The following is a 21,009-nucleotide window of genomic DNA, read 5'->3' on the forward strand; positions in this document are numbered from 1 at the left end:
GATTACTCAGAGAAAAGCACTTGTTGAGAGAAGATTTGCACAGATGTATGCAGTCCTAGAAGTGTCTAATCTGGCCAGACTGCAGAGCAGCAGGTGTCTGCTAACAAGGGTAACTGACGATTAAGGTCAGACTGCAGCGCAGCAGACAGACAGGAAGACTAATATATGCCAAACATCACCAATCCTTCAAATGTGCCACCAGGGATCTTTGTTCTCTTCACATTCTTCAAACTGATTCATGAACCTGACTTTTCTGGAGTCTGTAGGATAGTATGATGGATTTCTTTGTTTTTCTCCTCTTTTACATAAGAATATACGCAGTAGAGAGGATAGCACTCATATCACACAAATAGGACAGAGATACTGTAAGTGTGCATAAAAGCATAAACCAGACAGGGCTAGAGCTGCAGGTCTCGTCCTCAGTTTCTCCTCTCTCTGGACCAGGCTCAGCTGATCAGGTGGTCAGTATCTGCAGCCAATCATGTGACGCTGAAGTCCGAGACTGAACATGTGGGACTTCCTGCTGTTCAAAACCAGGAGGACGGCCAAACACAAACAGCCAGCAGAGCCTTCAAACACAAATATTCATTGTTTATGTCTTTTAATCGTCACATATGGACCTGAGAATTTCGCTTTTTTATATCAATACCTTGTTTGTTCAATTGGAACATGTGGAAACTCCAAGTTTTTCTCGAGAAGGAAAGGTAAGCACATTTTTTGGCTTTGTGCCACTGACAGCATTAACACATTATTATCAAACATGTTGCTGTCTTTTCAATGCTGTCATGCTTTCAAAATATGCCTCTGATACATTTACAAGAATGGTGTGATGAATGTCTCTAAGTACGGCACAGATACGGAAACTAGGCATGATTTCCAATGTTATTTTATACTATTTTTATAATGGCACTTCACACTCATTTACATCAACACTGTGATTATTGTACTGTAAATGCTCTTATTCTGTCTAATCTTGTACTAATTGTTATGTTTTTGCTGTGAAGCACTTTGGGCTGCAATTCTTGTATGAAAGGTGCTATACAAATAAAGATTCTTATTATTATTATTTGCATTTTCAAGAATGTAGATGCTGAGATAGAGGGAGGCAAATACGAATACTCTTGATAATTAAAATATAGTCAGTATTTGAAGAAAATACTGACAGTAATGTGTTCATATATGCACAGTGTGTAGAGGTAGCTGAACTAATTAAGTCACATATGTCTTTCCAGCATTAGTCACAGTGAAGGTAACATACCGTTGATTGCTGCTGAAGAAGTGCCAAAGAACTGAGCACATGGTGAGTCCAAAACAACCCTCTCCTATTCATATTTTATTCTTAATATCACACAGTCTGATTATGTTTTAAAGTACTAGGTTGTTTGCATTGACGGGCAATAAACCTCTTTTTTTAAAGAACTGAAATCATCAGACAATTAATTGATTTGTTGGTCAGAACTTTGACAGTGGATCAATAGTTTGACCTGCATATGTGTTGAAATTAGCAGCAGTTAGTTGACTTTGTTTGGGTAAACAGAAGGAACTAATTAGTGGAGAAAATAAGAAGATCTTTGATTGACAGCTTTTCCCATTAACCCGACAGGAGACTGAGTGCCAGCAGGGGACAGAGAGCCAAACTGATGAGGACAGTGACTCAGAGGAAATCCTGTGTGGAATTCATGTAAGCATTACTCTGTGCTGGTTTCAATGTTATTTTAGCACCATCCCAATTATCATCACACACATGAGTAAAGACAACTACCTGCAGAACTGGTTGCATATGAAGTTTTGATTAAAAAAGCACACGTTATCATATGGTCACTGGATGTGGACATGTGAAACAAGAATATAAAGACTTATTACATGATTTAGAACACTGTAAAATAGCTGTAAGCAGATTTAATAGCATTTTAATGAAGACACGTTGATCTTCAAGGTAATTATTGACTCTAACTTCATGACTCAAGGTTCACTTATTACATTTCTTCAGACGCCTTCAGCAGCATCTCGTGGCCTTCATCAGCAAATGGAATTCATTCAGTGAAGAATTATAAATAATATATATAATGAATTTATATAATAAAGACGTAGACATAATCCTATAAAATATGTAATTGAATCATTCATTATGCTACACAGGAGTAATACAAATGAAGTTGATTAATGCATTAACACAAAAACCCTCAAAATGTTCCTTGTATCTGCTTAAAACTACAGTATAGTGTGTAACAGTAAGTTATAAACCATTCCTAATTGTTTATGTGCTGCTTATAAATGCTAAATCAAAAATAGAGGTTGACGAAAATAAAGTGTTAAGCACATTTTTCATCTTAAGGAGGAGGAAAAGCATTCTTCTTAGCCATTGTTGTAAAACTATGTGACTGATTTAATCCCTCAACCCCCTGAGGTGCTGAGCTGTTCGGCCATAAGGTAACTGAGTTAGTGTTTGTCTCGGCAGGAGAGCTGTGCCACTGACCTCACTCATCACCCTCAGCTGGATGCTGACATAGAGGCAGTCAGGACATTGTATTCAGACAATGCAGTTTCCATCAGGTCAGAGCATCTTTTCTTATTCATAGTCTTAAAAGGATTTATATTTCTTTTCTATATTGACAAATTCCCACTTCCTTTTCTTCTTCTTCTAGGGAGTATGGGTCAATTGATGATGTGGATGTTGACTTAAACATAAATGCTGGCGTTTTGGATGTACGTTAATTTTACAACACACTCAATTCAAATACAGTATATTGACATGTTTGTCATCATGGTGTCTTGGTGTGTTTAATGTGATTGTGCTGTGTGTTGTCAAAAGGAGGAAGTAGCCAAGGCCTGGAGGATTAATCCATCAGATCCCATTGTTATCCGTCTGCACTTTTCCTCGTCTCAGTATCTGGACGGACCTGGTGAGCGTCAACAACACTGTTGCAAACCAGATTTACTATAAATAAGTCAATGTGACATCTAATTAAGTGTTGTTCCTCTCCACAGCACCTGCAGTCGAAGTCTTTCAACCAAACAACAGAGCTCATTTCAGCCTTAGGAAACAACTACAGAAGTGAGTGTTCATACTATCCTTTTTAGGAACTTAATTTATGTTGCAATAGGCTCCCTCCACATTATTACAGATGTCTGTTTTTAGATGATAAACTTTTTAGTTCAACTATGGATGAACATTTTAAGTTTGAAGGTTATCAGCTCATCGACTTCACTCAGTTGTTATCAATAACCCTTTGAATGGTTGAATAGGCAAAATCAGCAAACTGGACCTACACACGTTGCATAAGGTCGTAGTTTTAAAACATGTGCTTAACATTGTGAATTAAAACAAAATTACTTCTTTAGGTTTTGGAAAAGATAATTATTTAGGTTAAAATAAGGGAAAATGTTAATAAACAAGTAACAGTTTGTTACATAATGTAACATAATTAGGCCACTAGATGTCGGCATTGTCTTGTATTCGTGATCAACCATGTGAATAGATGATAAATAGATGATAAAGAATCTTCTAGTAGGTGGAGCAGGCCCATTCTAACCCATATCCATGAGGCTGATAACTGCTGATAACGCCCATCCAATAGACTGATAACATCCAAAGCCCTTTCTATGGTAGGCTTATTCATGATTGCTCAGACTAACTCTTCATTTCTGTTTCTCAGTATTCTTACAGTCTTCTTATGTTGCGAGTGGAAACATCTGACCTATGAGAACGTTGTAGTCCGACAGAAGAGAAGACACAGCTGGTTCAGGCCAAGTGGAACCATCAAGAAATTTCGTGCAAGACTTAAAATCTGGCTCCCACCATCAAAGTATGTGACAATCTAATGAATCCAGCAGTTGTATTGCTGATTCAGTCTGATATGGAGTCTCTGTTCACTGCTTCCTCACTCACTGTGAGCAGGTCCAGTGAGCTCCAGGAACCTGCTGTGAAAAGAAGGATCATTGCACCAGCGATGAAACTGAATCAAACAACTTCCTACACCATCAAGAATCCTGCAGGGGAGTTCTTCACCTACACCCCCAGTGGAAAGGTGAATTCAAAGTACACTTCTGTGACATTTACATCCATATTTTATGGTTGCTGCTGTATTTGCAACACTATTTTCAAGCTTTTTGTCTCTCCTATTACATGATAGGTTCTGTAAGTGTTAATACACATGTGTGTGTTCTTTCTTTCACAGAGGGTGGTGGTGTCAGCAGTTAAGTCGTCAGCACAGCTTAGTACCAAACAGCTGATAGAGCTGCTTTTCTCCTCCCAGGCCATCAGACACTGTAAAACCCCCCCAACTCTGCAGCATGGCTTCTTGGTGCAGGTAAAGCAAAAATATATCAAGTAGTATTATGTTTTGTCAGAGAGGGAAATTAAAGAGCAGTTGCATCCACATCCTACATCTCATCACATCCATTGCAGCAGTGATGAGGGTTGGGTAAGATTACAGAAATGTAGTCAGTTACTGAATCCCAATTACATGAATTATAACAATAATTTTTTATCTAATCTGAATACTTTTGCATTACTTCAAAAAATATATATTGAAAATATTTCATCTTATACTAAAAAAGGGAAGCAGCCACACCAATTTGAGTTTCACAAATATGTTTTTTTCTTTTTTAAACATCTCATCAAACATCATCTTGCATATTCACCATGTACAGTTGGTCAAATCAAATAAATCTTACAAAAACAATTCTGACACAAACTGCAGGTGCACTGTGTATATTCTTCAACATGCGGGTCAGATGCTGTGACGTTTATGTTGATGCTGTTTTTTAATCAAAGGCCACATGGATAACTTTGCTCTTCTAACACAAGAGAAGCACTTGTATGTCAGGCGTGCTCTTCATGACTTAATAGAATTGGTTATCATGAAAAAAAGATTCATTATTTTAGAAATGCCATATTTTAAGGACGTAATGAAATCCGTGACAATGTAACATGTAATCCGTTACGACACAACCCTGGTGGAGATTTAACATGGAACTATAGCACAATACCAGCACTTCTGTTTCATTGTAAAAGGAGTTGTAGATTGAAAAAAGGTTTGATATCACAATTTACATTTTAGTTTTACCTCATATAAAGCAGATAGTAATACGATATGCAAGTCAAATCCATAATGATGTTTTCCACTGTGTATACAGATCATGAGGTATGCTGAGCAGAGACTCCTGACGCTGAATGAATACTGTGTTGTCTGTGATGAGCGACATGTGTTTCAGAATGACCCGATGTTAAAGGTAAACTCAAAGAAAGGATTTTCGACTAAAAAAAAATCAATTTGACTGTTAAAATATTGTGACTTCTTTTTGTTTTGTTATTGTAGCCAGCAGTTTGCACCAGAGAGCTATGTGTGTTTTCCTTTTATACGTTGGGGGTTATGTCTGGAGCTACAGAGGAGGTTGCCACCGGTGCAGAGGTTGGTAACACACACATACACACTTTTATAGTTAGTCTGGGTGATCATAATATAAGATTCATGCGTTGCAGTAATGGCTGTTCTACAGGTGGTTGACCTGCTGGTGGCCATGTGCAGAGCTGCCCTTCAGTCTTCACGCAAGACCATCATATTTGAACCGTACCCTTCTGTTGTTGATCCGTGCAACCCACAAACCCTGGCCTTTAATCCTAAGGTGTCCGCTGAATTTATCTAATTTATTACTGACCTGATTTGTAATGAACCATTGAGTATGTCATTGTTTTATTCTGAAGGAATCATGTTTTGTTTTGCCGTGGCAGAGAAAGAGCTACGACAGGCTGCAAAAAGCGCTGGACAACGTCTTGTTAATCAGGAGGATGTCACAGGTGATCTTAAAATAAATCCGACACTCATGACACCGTTTTCAAAATTCTTATCAGCTTTACTTCGTCTGAGAATAATCTGAAAGCTGCAGAATTGTTCTTTGACAGTTGCATTAATATTATGGATGTATTGTATTGTATCCAGGGTCCATATTCTGAAATAAAGAAACAGATGGATAAGATAGATCCTCTGGCGTATCCTTTACTACAATGGTGAGTGACAGAATCTAAAAGTATTAGTATTCAGTTTCATAAACTTGATATGTCATAAATCCGAATGCTGGTTATATTCATATCCAGTTATCTGTTTGTATGTTTGACAACAGGATTTTAGCAAGCAACAGATCACACATTGTCAAGCTTCCGCTGAACAGGGTATGATAGAGTAGTTCACAGTTACAATATGACGTTTTAGTCATTCCAGCAGTAGTAATTCAAATTAACAGCCAAATATTATATGGTACATTGAGTTTTATACTTTATCTAAATTGTATCCTCTTTGTGCTCTCTATTTTTTCATCACTTGGTGCACAATAGCAACTTAAGTTCATGCACACACCCCATCAGTTCCTGTTGATCAGCAGCCCTCCATCCAAAGAGGCTCGATTTCAGACTGCCAGGAAACTTTATGGCAGTACCTTTGCTTTCCAGTGAGTAATATAAAACACTACATACAGAATATGATCCCTGCTTCATACACTTAGACCCTATTTTCTCTTCTTTCAGTGGTTCCAACATTGAAAACTGGCACTCAATTTTAAGAAATGGGCTGATCAATGCATCTTATACAAAATTACAGGTAGAGTCAAAATACCAAAGGGCCTTTAACGCTAAGATTATGTCACTGTAAAGATTTCAACAGACTTCTGAGATAATCTTTTGTCAGAATAAGTGTACACTTAGATCTATGAAACCTTTAGGATTCACTGAAGTGTTCACATTGTTTCCTATTCAAGCTTCATGGAGCTGCATATGGGAAAGGCATCTATCTGAGTCCTATCTCAAGCATATCATTTGGGTATTCTGGTATGAATGCACACTATAATGTTTTTCTCTAATACAAAATGACCTTTTTTCTACAAAGATTAACATTACTTATTGATTCTGGCATGCTTTTTAAAACTGATCCTTCCTCTTTGTGCAGAGATGGGTAAAGGGCGACACCAAATGTCCACCAAAGAAGAACTCATAAAGAAATACAACCAAATAAACAAAATCAAACAGGTACATTATCATTAACGTTTGTCCAAAATGTGTCTAGTTGTACTCTGTTTTTCTCTCTTTTGTTTTTGTATCTCATCCCGTATCCTCTCCTTGTTTTAGGAAGAGCCAGGGCAAGCCAGGTTTCTGCAAAACAGGAATCTAAACTGCATTGCTCTCTGTGAAGGTACATTTGAGATAAAACATATGTCTTGCAAAGATCCTTGATTTGATAATATTAGGAATGATTTTGTGACATAGTTTTATAAAGGTTGTCTGCATGTCTTGACAGTCGTTACTTCAAAGGACCTTCAAAAACACGGGAACATTTGGGTGTGTCCGGTACCCGACCATGTGTGCACACGTTTCCTCTTTGTGTGAGTGTAGCAGAGTGTAAAACCTTTCTGTCTCCCAGAGTTAGGATACATTTCCAGACTATGTTGCAGATTTGTACAAGGTTCTGCTTTTGTCTTTGTTAGGTACGAGAACGGCCAGGTGGGAGATGTACACATCGACACAGAGGAAGCCAGGATCCACAGGGACATTTTACAAGTAATTGCTTCAAACCCGTGCTGAGAAAACAAATGCTTTATGATTAGACTGCAGATTTCATATTGTTTTCAAAAACTGACTGAGAATAGATCTTAGTTTCTTTGAGGATAAACATATGAACTTTTATTGGTTTGATAAGTAAACATAAAATAATGCTTTATATTACATTTATTAGCTTTTGTTTAAATGAAAAACGCTAACTCAAAGGAAGAGAAATACCACCACAAAGAGCGATTATGTGTTAGATGGATGAAACGTGTTTGTTGTGTCATGCACCTGTAAACGCTTGTTTGCCTTATATCTTAATTTACAGTCTGTATTTTAAATCTGTCTTATAATTGTATACTATAAACACGTTTTTTGTACGTTTTTATAACCGCACATCTTTTTAAATAAACATTTTCAATATTTATTAATTTTGTTCAACAGATCAAATGTTTTCCTTTTCATTTTACAGCTCAAAGGGAAACTTTGTTATTTGTGTAATGCATGTTTTGTACCACAAGATGGAAGAGTTACCAATAACAACTACTTCATTGCTAACGCAGAGCCAATAAAACCCTCTTATTGTCACGTTATGACACTTATAATTCTAAATGTCTGTAAGTAGAGATTGCTACAGATGTTTAAATATGATTGCATTGTTAGCACATTCAAAACTTATATATATATATACACACACACACACACACACACACACACACACACACACACACACACACACACACATAAGGGAATATAACAAAGGCGTGTTTGTATATAATATGTAATGTTATATTCTACCTCAGAAAAAGAAAACACACTAGACAACTGCATAACACAGATGTGTCACGCACAAAATATCATGTGACTGACAAAAAAGATCACACAACGAAAGAATTGAGCATTTTTGTGGCGCATACAGTGACTCCAGTGAACCACAGACATCATCCAAATGTTTTACCACTAATGTCATGATGGGAATTCACTGATGGAAGGTTAAGATGCATTTATTTGGCATTCATGGCCAGTGGAATATTCTCCTTTGGAACCAATTACATTTTGTTCTGAACTATATTGACACCACATCTTTGTGCTGATTGTTCGAGTCAGTGAATATCATGAGGTGCATACCATCCTGTGAGGCAGAAATGCACCATTACAACAGTATACTGGTTCCATATGAGCCCCACAGCTGCCTCCCCTGGCTCTGCTCCTCTAAAGAAGACCTCTTGGAAAACACATCTGGGTAAAGATCTTTACTTTCAATATTTGGTTTCATGCCAGTTTAGCCAAAGAGAAGGCAAGCTCCGAGGTACGATTGTCCTAATGAATGTCATTGACTCAAAAGAGGCACAAATGAGGTAGCACACCATTTCTGGGTCAACCCAGCAGGCGATGGGCTAAAGGGAGGAGAAATGTGAAGTTGCTGTAATAGCCCAAAGGAAGACATTTCTCAAGGACCATATGGCTCTCTGATGATAGTGCAGAGGGAAAGTTGTCTTGAAAACCATGATATGTTGCCATAACGTTTATATTATTTCTAAATATCTTTACCCCAGTGAGATTTGTACAATATCTTCAAAAAGGCACATTAAGAATGTCGACAATCAAAACCAATTCAGTTAAAACAAAGGATTGTTTCAACTGCACGCCTTGTTAAATCTCATTAACTTATGTTGATTCATCCGTATAATTCAAGCATCCACATGGACAAATAACATGTCTGAGCCCTTCAGGGTTTAACAAAAGCTTGCTTCCAAAACCAACAAACTCGATTGTGACAGACATTATTAAATGTTGCATGTGCCTTTAAGAGCCCTATGTCCCACTCTACATGTCTCTCTCTGAGCCTCATATGTGTTTGTTGGCATCAGCTGTCCTCAGTGCTGAAAAGAGCAAGGACATCTTTTCCTTCACGTCAATGGGATTAGAGGAAGAAATACCCTCTTCACACTGGTAGCTGTCATCTCAGTGCTCAGAAGACAAAATGAAAATGCAGTATGGACAGAGGACATAAAGAAGTCACAAGTTTGGATTACAAAGCTGATCAGTTTTTTATTCTCTTATGCTAAATGAACAAGAAACATGTTTTTGATCTCAAGGGAGGTATGCAAATATTCCAAGGCTGCGGGCTCAGAAACAGCATTCTGCGCTGTTATTCCAATGCTTTCTATACAATGACTGAACCCAGGGGTCAGATGAAGAGTTCAGATGCTACAAACAGCTCTGTAATGGAACCGCTGTCTGCTTCATTCGACCCTGATGTCCCATCTTCATCTTTGTGTCCAAAGCTTGGCCAGAGCAACTTCAGGAGAGTCAGCCGCACAGAGGACAGCAGTCCCTTTCCGATCCCCGGCCTAGCAGCAGACATCCTGCACATGCGAGTGAAGGAAGGAAGCAAGATCCGCAATTTGCTGCGGTTTGCAACAGCTCGCATGCAAGGAGAGGGGAAAGACAGCAATGGGACATCGCTGAGACAGGTGGTCTTCACTGGCTCAGGTAGAGGAGTCACCAAGACCATCACCTGTGTGGAGATTCTGAAACGTAAAATGGGAGGGCTCCACCAGATGTCTAAGCTCTACTACAAGACAGTGAATGAGGTCTGGGAGAGTCCACAGCAGGGAGCACCAGGTATAACCATGGAGAGGACAGTCCCTGCCATCTGTATACTGCTCTCTAAAGACCCTCTGGATCCTCAGGAGCCTGGATACCAACCCCCCCAAACCCAGAGTGTTGCCACAGCGGACGGAGAGAACCGTAGAGGTCTGATCAGGCCAGCTCACAGTCCCTCCTCACAGCACACAGCCAAGAGAGTCTGTCTGGATGACTGGACTGGAAGTTCTCCATAAGTCTTGGTAACTTTAACAGAGGAGCAACATAAAGCATACTGACTGGAAATATAACTAACTGGCATGTGATGTGCACGGCAAAGGACAGGACGGCTCTGCATCGGGTGATTAAAACTGCCCAAAACATACCCATCTACCTGAGCATCAGTGATATTGGTGAGACAAGCTGCCTGCAAATGGCCCAAAGGATACTTAAAGACAATACCCACGAAAGGGAACAATTGCCTCTGCCTCAGACGGCCAAACAAAATTAATTCTCTCAATTCATGATCTACAATATTGCATCAGTACACATCTTCACTGACGATGAATAAGGTTGATGGCTGAATGATTTGTAAAAATAAATGTGCATGTTTAAATTTTAATGTCTTTTGGAACACTTTCATTAGCAGTTATAAATAATATATTAGTACTTATTCTGAGGCAAAAGGTCAATAAAATACTGCAAAAATACATGAAGTTTGTCACAGTCATTGTAAGTATAAACATCAAAGTTTTTCATCAATAGTCTTTATTCTGTTTTCTACTTTTGTAGGGAAATTGTATACAGTGTCATGGATCGTAGGACCAGAATGTTTTTGTTAAGGATTTCTTTTCATTATGATGCTGTCCCTTTATACGGATGTAACATCACTGAAATAAAAGGAATTATGCTGTTCAACCTTGATCTTTTTGGCTGTGTTGGGTAGTGAATACATATCTTTTATTTTAATAAAATCCCCTTTATGGAACAGCAGCAGTTTAAACTTCTAAACCTGGAAAGGGACAAACCTGTTCTATGCACATTGCCACCTGTATACTGTCATTTTAAACCAAGTTAGTTTGTGGTTTACAATCTGTCCTCCAAAAAACATGTCATGTGGCAGAATTTTTTTCTGGGATTTACTGAAATGCAGCAAAAAAGTGAAAAGGAAAAATATAATAGTTTCCAATACCACAAGCGTTGGGAATATTTAACTCCCATTCTCATCCTGACAACATATGACCTATAGGCAACACTTCTTATGATATTGCTTTAGGCTCTAGTCTAGTGTGTGTGGAACCTATTAGTTTAGTCATAGGTGAGTTCAAGTTTAAGTTATTTATTTATCATATGCTTAATTAACAATTACACAGAAGCAGTCGTTAGAGCAGGGGTGGACAACTGGCGGGCCGCAACAGGGGCCAGTGCTCCTGTAGCACTGAGCCTGGACCCGCCTGTGGTAACCCCCCCTCCGAACGAAGATTGTACAATATACAAAAAGTATTGATTTTGCGACGGTCCAGGCAGGGGCGGGACTTTATTTTGATGGGCACACCATGCGGTCAATCACATGCGAGGACAGACTAGGATCATACCATTATGTGAAAGAAGGAAGGGGGGCAGACGCTCCACAGACAGCGAGTGTAGTGGTACAGGCCAGATACACAGAGAGACAGAGAGACGGGGAACTTAAATGCAACAGGTCGGGAGAAAGTGAAGAAATGAGCGATATAATAATAATAATAATAATAATAATAATAATAATAATAATAATAATAATAATAATAATAATAATAATAATAATAATAATAATAATAATTTCCCACAGATAGTACTTTTATTTTTTAATTTCCAATCTTGATTGAAGATATGCTTTATCACCGGCGCATAATGTATTTTAGACGGTGGAGGGGCATCTCATACACACTCTGGAGACCCCCCCAGATGATGCATCAGGAGACAGCAGGGGCTTTATTGTGGCAGCCCATCCAAGTCCAGCAACAAACATTATCTGTATATGTAAATGTTATATTGTTTTATAATATTTTTCTGTTTATAATAATTCAATCATTCATTTCCATTCATTGATAGGTCATTTTCTATTTAAATAATCCCTTTTCTAAATTAATAAATCATATGTACTAAATAAATTCTTCTTGAACCTTGAAATAAATTAATCAATCATTTGCTAAGTTTTCATTCATTTTCATTTATAGTTCATGTAAATTAAATACACAGTATATTCATCATTGTATATATTATTTATTTCAATTTGTTTACATTTAATTTGTCAACAAGTTTCTCCAGCAGAGAGAAGAGTCCGTCCATCCTCTCCCTGCTCTCCTCTCTCCTGCCTCTGTCTCCTTCTCCCTAAAACAAAATGTTAGAACAAGTTTATCTATACACCACAAAACAAAAGCAGATTAAGTTGCAAAATAAGTACACATATTATAAAAAATAAAATATGTATAATCAATCCGAACGATTGCACTGGACTTTTTAAGTGATATTCAACTGTCAGAAAACCAAGCAGGTAATATGAAGTATACATTATCGAAACAACCACCACAATCTATGTAAAATATAAATCAACATGTTTTCCTTACTGAGGGGTTGGCAACACTGAATTTAGCTCGGCAAGCTAACAACATGCTTCAAGATGTTTCTCTCCAAGCCAAAGAAATGTAAAGTAGATTCTGAAAATCGTCAATTTCAGACCTAATGGGAGGACAAATATTTATTTATTTTGCCAGCCGCAACAAGTAATAAACTGGTGTGTTTATCGTGCAAAGAATGTATTTCCGTGATGAAAGAATACACAGGGAAGAGGCACTACAAGTCAAATAACGACTTGTTTTCTGCCAGTTTTCCCGTGGGCTCAGAGGATCGGAGAAGGAAAGTACAGGGACCGCTAGCATCATCTGAAGTGGCTTTTGGTCGCTTTTGCATGGAACAAGAGAGAGCCACGATAGCATCCCTGCTTTTATCTCCTCTCCTTTCCTCCGCTCTGTGTCTGACTGACTGTAGGTGTGTGCGCACGTGTGTGTGTGTGTGTGTGTGTGTGTGTGTGTGTCGGGGGTGGAGCCCTGCCCATCGCGAAACAGCAGAGGAGAGAATGTGAATGCGCAAAACAACGCAGTAAACACTGAAACGTGCACATAAGCTAGATAAATATAATTTAATAAAAGAGCACCTGTTCAATGTGAAAAGTGAGTTGTATGTTCCAAAATGATATGTTTGTTATTGTGAGTCTGATGGCTATTGTTTTACTATGGTCTATTTGAATTTAGTATTTAATTCTATGGATATGGACTTGTTTCCAAAGCACCTTATGCATGTTATAACAGGGCTACTTACTGTACATTTGTAGTGATTCATTGACAACGTATTGTGTGGCCCACAAACCGCCATTGATTTTCCTGTTTGGCTGAAAAGCCCTGGTGTAACACATCGCTTGGTAGATGATTGTCTTCACTAGCTTTTAGTGGGAACCTCCATTTGTTATTGATATCCAACATACTGTACAATCACCATGGCCCCTGGTACATGACCACCACACCAAGAAAAGTCTATTCCAACACTGTGTGCAATTATCAATACCTGTGCAATATTCACTTTTTATTCACTTTTTATTCACTTTTTTTATTCACTTTTTATAACTTTTGCTATCAAATTGCTGTCAAGTGCAATATTCTCTTTTATAATTGTGTACTCTCTTTGCTGTAACAATGTAAATTTCCCCGTCGTGGGACAATTTCTGATTCTGATTCATAATATATGAATTAATAGAAATAAAATATGTACAACTGTAACAATGGATTACTATAAGAATCCTTTATTAATGATTTATTTATAATTGACAAGCTTTCTCTGATGTCTTATTAGAAATGGAAAAACTCAAGACCCTTTATTAATAACTTACTAACATTTTTAACTTACTAGAAAGAGACACATGAGCATTTCTAAGATATTAAATTATTCTTAGAAATCATTCATTAGGGGTAACTTATCACAAAGTAACTAGTTGGTAAAGTTATCTGCTGGCAAACTCAAATAGAAAAGATAAAAGAAGTTAGAAACGTGTGACGAGACAACAGCATTAAAAGTTACACTCATTTATTCGGAACCCAACAATGTGTTTTATGTTAATTCTTGTGGACTGAAATGACTGAACTGATGACTGCAGATAATGATGAACTTTATTGAACAGTGCAAAGGATCAGAAGTAAACAGTAAAAGTGCAAACTGGTTGTCTTTTTTAGGGAGCATGGCTGGAAAAGCAAGGCACTGAAGTCTCAGGTGGAGCATCTCTGCATTCTTCAGACCTCCATTACTCTGCTTGGATGAGAAACTGCTGGTGGAACTGAGATAGGGAGGGTCGCTCTCAGTTTGGAAGAGGAGCAGGAGTTGATGGTGAACGTGCAGCATGGGGAGGAGGAAGAAGCATCTCTGGTACACAGCTCGTGTAGAAGGAAAGTATCCTGACGGCCCTCGATCATCTTCTGGTAGATTTAAGTCTGTGAAGTCCAATAGGGTCTGGAGGAGGAGAAGAAGAAGAAGAAGAAGAAGAAGAAGAAGAAGAAGAAGAAGAAGAAGAAGAAGAAGAAGAAGAAGAAGAAGAAGAAGAAGAAGAAGAAGAAAACGTAAACCAAACAGAAACACAGCTTGAAACTATCTGCCCAGGCAACTATAAATGTGTTGCATGTTAACTGAAAGATCATAGTGTGTGTGTATGTGTGTGTGTGTGTGTGTGTGTGTGTGTGTGTGTGTGTGTGTGTGTGTGTGTGTGTATGTGTGTGTGTGTATCTCCGATCCTCGCTGAAGTCTCCACATGGCAATAGAACAGAAGCTGGCCGTGCAAGTTGCCGGGAGAGGCTGTAGATGGAGGTGCTCTTCAGAAACCGCTGACAGTCCTCTGCGGCAGCTGCTCCTCTTCCCAGATGGATACATTTGTTTAAATAATTCTGTCACACTCAGTCACACCCTGCCATACTCTGCCATACTCTGGCACACTCTGCCAGATTCTGTCACACTCAGTCACACCCTGCCATACTCTGGTCGCACTCTGCCATACTCTGTCAAACTCAGTCACACCCTGCCATACTGTGGTCACACTCTGCCAGATTCTGTCAAACTCAGTCACACCCTGTCACACTCTGCCATACTCTGTCACACAGAGCCACACAGAGTCCCACAGAGTCCCACAGAGCCACACAGAGCCACACAGAAGTCACACAGAGCCACACAGAAGTCACACAGAGCCACACAGAGTCACACAGAGCCACACAGAGTCACACAAAAGTCCCACAGAAGTCCCACAGAGCCACACAGAGCCACACAGAGCCAGAGCCACACAAAAGTCACACAGATACGATCGAAGGTGCACACCAGCTCGTCTGCAGTGATACACTGAAGAAGAATTCTCTCACACACTCAGAGACTGTGTGAGAGAATTCTTTTTATGACGTCAGTTAACATTCTGGAACCATAGAATTCTGAAATGGAATTGTGTCCATAGAATTCCATATAAGGCAATATACTTTAAAACTACTGTAGGTACTCCAGCTCTATACGTTTGTAGTCATTTTGTGTCTCTTTGTTATTGGAGACTTTTGGAGACTTTTCTGGTGTTTTGGAGACTCTGACTTATCGTTTTGCAGTTACTGTCCTCAACGAGCAGCGGGTGCTGCCGTGATAAAAACTTTTTTTAAAAACATAATATATATTTTTTAATGAATATGTTATTTTATATATATAACATTTATATCGGGGCTGTCAATATATCTGATTTTCATTGCATAATTATCGTGGCATAATTAATACAGGTAGATCAGCCCGTTGGTCCGACCCTCCACAACAGTCCCAGTTTCTCATGAGGCACTCTGTTAAAATGAATTGCCTAACCCTGCGTTAGAGAGAAGAAGAAGAAGAAGAAGAAGAAGAAGAAGAAGAAGAAGAAGAAGAAGAAGAAGAAGAAGAAGAAGAAGAAGAAGAAGAAGAAGAAGAAGAAGAAGAAGAAGCATCATATTCCCACCAACATTGCAAATTAAATATGTATAAAACAAATAAGAACAAAGAAGATCATACAAGTAAAACCAACTTGATATTCTAAACATAAAATAGTGCAAGTTAAATTAGGGATGAAATATAACATAAATACCATCTAAAATGAAGTAATATAAATTAACACATTTGCAAATAAACAAACTGAATGTAAACATGCTGAAGAAGGTGAGGAAAGTAGGTCTTAAAGCATTTTGGCAAGGTGTCTTATAACAGCTGCATTGTATTTTAAAGTGTTTGGATTTTTTTTATATTTCTAAGAATAAAGACAGAAACATCATAAAAAGGCTTGAAACTTTACAGTATTATTTCTGGGTCAGTCATGGTCAAAGTAGGTCAACAATACTGACAAAATACCATTTATGAGTTTTGCAGTCCGCACATGCGCAGCACGGAGTCGCGTACGTGACCGGAAAATTAGCGCTAGCTTCCTCCTTCAGTAATTTCACCGGTTCGTGTAGCTGGCTGTCCTGCATCATGTTCCGAGCCGCCGTCCGACTCTCGGTCTCCGGTGTCCGGAGTTTAACCCGTACGCAACCAGGGTGTCAAGGTAATTGTTCACACCTGAATTTCATTTTGTAACTCATGAAATATTCTGGGCGAGGTTGCAAAGGTGGAAATCATGTGTGCCCGCACGGCTAAGAAATAGCTAGCTGTTAGCCGGTACATCTACCGTTTAAAAGTACACGCCGCGTTGTCAAACGTGTCATATTATGTTGACTTAAAACTATCATTACCGATGTTACTTGAATGTATGCTGCTGTGGAAATGTCACAGTGTTCAGCTCGGTGGTGTCTGTGTCCTTGCCATGACCCAGTTGGTGAGGCTCAATCTACGGCCTGTGGCGGTTCTGCTGATGCTACATGCTAACATGCTAGTGAGGTTAGTTCAGCTGTGTTTAGCCACATAGTCGTCAGCGTTGTTGATATCAAGGTATGGTTTCGGTACAGACACAATCAGGAAACACGATACTCAAATAATGTCGTAATGCTTCAGAAAAAAACGTGATTCTTTATCTATCAGGTAAAAAAAAGCTGTAGATGTTTGGTACTTATAAACTACCACAACTAAATGCCCATTGCCTGATTCCTACACCTTAAGGATATCACAAGAAACAAGCAAAAACAGAAATGCCCTGCTTGTTTGTCAGTGTACTCAGGCTGGAAGGTGCATAAGTTTCAGGTTATATGTGGACGTTGGCAATGAGCCACCTGCATAACATTGCTAGAAGACACTTGTCCTTATCCCACTTATCTCAGTGTAGATAGATACCCTTGAGTATATTTCCCCTTCTACATTACCTTACACTAGCTGCCACTGTAAGTGCCTTATCTTACACTAGCTGCCACTGTAAGTGCTTTATTTTAAAAGTGATCATTTGTTCACATTCTATGTATCATTTTGTAAAATGTATTGTCTATATTGTAACTTTTGGCAAGTATTTCCTTATTCCTTTTCTACCTTAAGTGAAGGTTGAAAAGGTCAGAGGCAAATGTATGATGTTGTGTATGTTATCTTAACTTGATATGTCCTATTAAAACTGTTTTTCATTGTGCAGCTCTTTTGGCTTCAAGGTGCTACTCTCATGGGAAGCAAGAGACGGATGAGGAGTTTGATGCCCGCTGGGTCACCTATTTTAACAAAACAGACATTGACGCATGGGAGCTGAGAAAAGGTACATTTATGGATGACAGTGAGACTGGATAACTAAAGCTATTATCACTGAAAAAAATTAAATGAGATTCTACATAGTGTTCAACAGTTCTTGCAGGGGTTAGCAGGAGGAAGTTGTTTTCAGTTCAGTTGGTTTAGTAAGTCAAAGGTACTGTTTGTTGATGATACAATATTTATCATGAGTACACAAAGAGTTGTCAACAAGTAAAGATTTGAAGCAAATCTGTGAGGATTATGAAAATATTGGATTTACAAGATTAGTGCATTACTTTGATGAAATGGTTTGATTTTTCATTTGTTATTAGTAAAACAGAAGTTCACAGTATACTGTATTGTAGTAAATCAAAAAGTTTGATTCAACAAATGCGCCAAATTTATTTCCATAAAATAAACACTTATTTTTTCCAAATGAGTGACATAACTGATCGGTCTATATACTAGGGCCTGGTATCATCGGAAGGTTTTCAATACAATTCAATATTAATCAATCTGATTCATGCTTTAAATGTCAGCTTTGGGTACTAGACTTTTTTTCAATACTCCATGCTACAAATACTTTTTGGTTGGTACCAAAAGCTGTTGAGATGTTATACCTGACCATAGTCACAAAACAGCATTGTGAAAGTATTAATACTTCTGGTTATTATTTTGTATGATCAACACTGCCTTTCTTCCGTTTACCTCACTATTGTGATGAGAAAAGATAGCACTCTGATATTCTCCAAAGTAATAGAATCCTGTCACAGAGTATTATAAAGAGCCGTGCATTGTTTAATAAAAGGATAAGCCTTTAAACACATTAATATGTTACTGACCCTGGACTACCTGGATCATAGGTCATCACCGTGGTCAGAAAAAAGCACAATAGAAGATGTTTTGAGTAGCAGGAAAGAAGGTGAATAGGGAAAGGCTCATTATCAGGTGATGAATGATAGGACCAGAAACTTACAGAAAGGGCTCAGTAGGCAGTCCTAGTGGTTGAACGTTACACTGAAACATGTGCAGGAAGTAGTGTTGCAAATGTGGTTAGTTTGCCATTTCACATTGAAAACATTTATATGCTCGGCTTGTATATTAAGTATACTTTTTTTGAATAAGGTCGGAACTATTCCATCTATTTTGTTAACAATTCCCATGAAAAGACCAAAACCAGCAATATGTGTGTCTGTATCAGTACTTAACAAACTTTCCTACCCCGACTGTGGCTCTCAGACCCAAGCACATTGGGAATAAAGATTTTAACCTTTTTAAAACACTGTATTTTGTTAGCCAGTAATAGTTATGTAAATATTGCAATTATTTTTAGCCATGGATTAACACCTATTTACACACGTGCTCTAGTCAGTATTTTTAGCTCCAAGGTGGCGTGTGTGAGATTAACACCATTTATATTCGTCTTAATGAAAGAACGTGTCACCCAGAGGTCTCTGGTACAGATGGATACAATAAAGTCTAAAAATATTTTTTTAGTAGGATCAGTTTATTATTGGTTTTGGTCTTTTTAATGGGATTTCTTCACATAAGCAAAATATAGAATATGTATTAAGCAACAGACGAAGTGAAAGAAATGCTGCATATAGCAAAAGTGTTTATTTTGTCTCTATTCTCCAATTAACAAAATGTAATTCCTTCTTTCAGGGATGAACACACTGATTGGTTATGATCTGGTACCTGAGCCAAAGATTCTCGAGGCAGCACTGAGAGCCTGTCGAAGATTAAATGACTTGGCCAGTGCTATCCGAATTTTGGAAGCTGTAAAGGTGAGGGAGAAAGGGCACCTTCTGAGCTTGGAAATAATTCAGGGAATGTTGCCAACCAGCATCTTTGCAGTTGGTAGTCATAAGATTAATAATTAACGACCATTTGACATTTCCTCAGGATAAATCCGGCCCTCATAAAGAGATCTACCCGTATCTCCTGCAAGAGCTGAAGCCGACATTAGATGAGCTTGACATCCCTACACCTGAAGAGCTTGGCATAGACAAAGTGTAGATGAGTAGGTATGAAAATTCTCATTCTCTGATCAGTCGTGTATTTCCTCCCCCATCAGGTTTGTCATAAGAGGGTAATCTAACAGAAATGTTGTTTGCTTTCAGATTAAATGACTGTGGATATCCCCAGGACACAGAACCCTTGTACTTAACTGTTTGTTTGCTCAATATAATACATGTGATATTTAATTTGGCCTTTTATTAAGTTCTTGTAAAATATTGATGAACCTAATAAAGGAAAGTGTATTGTTTGAGTTCGACAAATATTTTGGGATATTTTAAATAGTTTGAGTACATAATGAAGCAATACACTCAATTCATTACAATTTGCTTTAATGGAGACAAGCGCGTCACTTTTATGGTGCATGTTGACTGAGTGTGTCTGGTAATTCTTGTGAGAGTCACATTTTGCCACCAGGGAGCAGCGTTTTCACATGAATGTAAAACAAAAATAATTCTACTGTATTCAATCTGCATTACATCTGTTTTCATTTCAGGGAAGATTTAAATGCTTGTGAAATAAACATGTTCAAATGTCAAATGGTGTCATTTTATTATCAACATATAACCGGAATATTGCCCAAAGGAATACTAAATATGACAGCTTAAATAATAATAATTTATATAGAGATTGGGACAGCAGGCTTTTCTTACACTCCAGGATTTAAAAGATAATGGATTATATTGATATTATTGGATTATATGAATATTGGCATGTTATGCTAATTAACATGAGCTCTACCTTTTTTTATTGGTATGATCAAAAAATACTTCCAAGGTGTATAAATATAAATGTTCAATGGGTTTGTGTCAAACAAATGTTCTATTTTGTACACAAATTGTTACATGTTTCTCTATTAAAAAACAAGCTGTACTCAATATAATATTCTTTGACTTAAAGTAACTCGAGTACATATTTTCACTCACCAAACTATGAGAATCACTGTGCTAATGTATTGTGAGAATAAATATTGTGATTTATTTCTAAATTACACTCAGAAAAGCACATCTGGTGCTTAATGAAAGAATGTTAGAATTGGGGTTTGCTCTTATCCTGTAATTAATCGGGTCATGTCACCAGCATCTGCCCTGGGCTTTTTATAGAGGGGTCGGAGTCACTTTAACCAAGATTACCAGAACTGTCATGTGGTATCTGGT

The 21,009-nt window shown here is 38.0% G+C and overlaps 3 protein-coding genes across 5 annotated transcripts; all 3 read left to right on the forward strand.

The window, feature by feature from the left end:
* The first annotated feature begins 548 nt into the window (after positions 1-548).
* On the forward strand, positions 549-7,924 carry LOC115009779 (protein mono-ADP-ribosyltransferase PARP6-like). Of its 2 annotated transcripts, XM_029434008.1 has the most exons (23): positions 549-704; positions 1,233-1,300; positions 1,604-1,681; positions 2,459-2,553; positions 2,646-2,706; positions 2,813-2,903; positions 2,989-3,055; positions 3,657-3,806; positions 3,899-4,028; positions 4,179-4,310; positions 5,140-5,235; positions 5,322-5,414; positions 5,503-5,628; positions 5,735-5,800; positions 5,943-6,010; positions 6,124-6,172; positions 6,335-6,447; positions 6,524-6,596; positions 6,754-6,823; positions 6,942-7,021; positions 7,121-7,184; positions 7,290-7,374; positions 7,477-7,924. In XM_029434008.1, the coding sequence occupies exons 2-23, from the start codon at positions 1,298-1,300 to the stop codon at positions 7,571-7,573; spliced, it is 1,887 nt and encodes a 628-aa protein (XP_029289868.1). In that variant the 5' UTR covers positions 549-704; positions 1,233-1,297; the 3' UTR covers positions 7,574-7,924. The 2 variants fall into 2 exon arrangements, with proteins under 2 accessions (XP_029289868.1, XP_029289870.1); XM_029434010.1 differs by lacking the exon at positions 7,290-7,374.
* A 1,784-nt stretch (positions 7,925-9,708) lies between these two features.
* On the forward strand, positions 9,709-10,380 carry LOC115009418 (ribonuclease P protein subunit p25-like protein). The gene has a single exon (XM_029433377.1). It carries the CDS (start codon positions 9,709-9,711, stop codon positions 10,378-10,380), a length of 672 nt encoding a protein of 223 aa, XP_029289237.1.
* Positions 10,381-16,578: 6,198 nt separating this feature from the next.
* LOC115009131 (cytochrome c oxidase subunit 5A, mitochondrial-like) lies at positions 16,579-20,392 on the forward strand. Of its 2 annotated transcripts, none has more exons than XM_029432907.1 (5): positions 16,579-16,736; positions 17,745-17,861; positions 19,499-19,620; positions 19,739-19,860; positions 19,957-20,392. In XM_029432907.1, the coding sequence occupies exons 1-4, from the start codon at positions 16,664-16,666 to the stop codon at positions 19,850-19,852; spliced, it is 426 nt and encodes a 141-aa protein (XP_029288767.1). In that variant the 5' UTR covers positions 16,579-16,663; the 3' UTR covers positions 19,853-19,860; positions 19,957-20,392. The 2 variants fall into 2 exon arrangements, with proteins under 2 accessions (XP_029288767.1, XP_029288768.1); XM_029432908.1 differs by having other exon boundaries at positions 19,739-19,856.
* Positions 20,393-21,009: the final 617 nt, after the last annotated feature.

This window comes from Cottoperca gobio, chromosome 6 (assembly GCF_900634415.1).
Source record: "Cottoperca gobio chromosome 6, fCotGob3.1, whole genome shotgun sequence".
NCBI classification, from domain to species: Eukaryota; Metazoa; Chordata; class Actinopteri; order Perciformes; family Bovichtidae; genus Cottoperca; species Cottoperca gobio.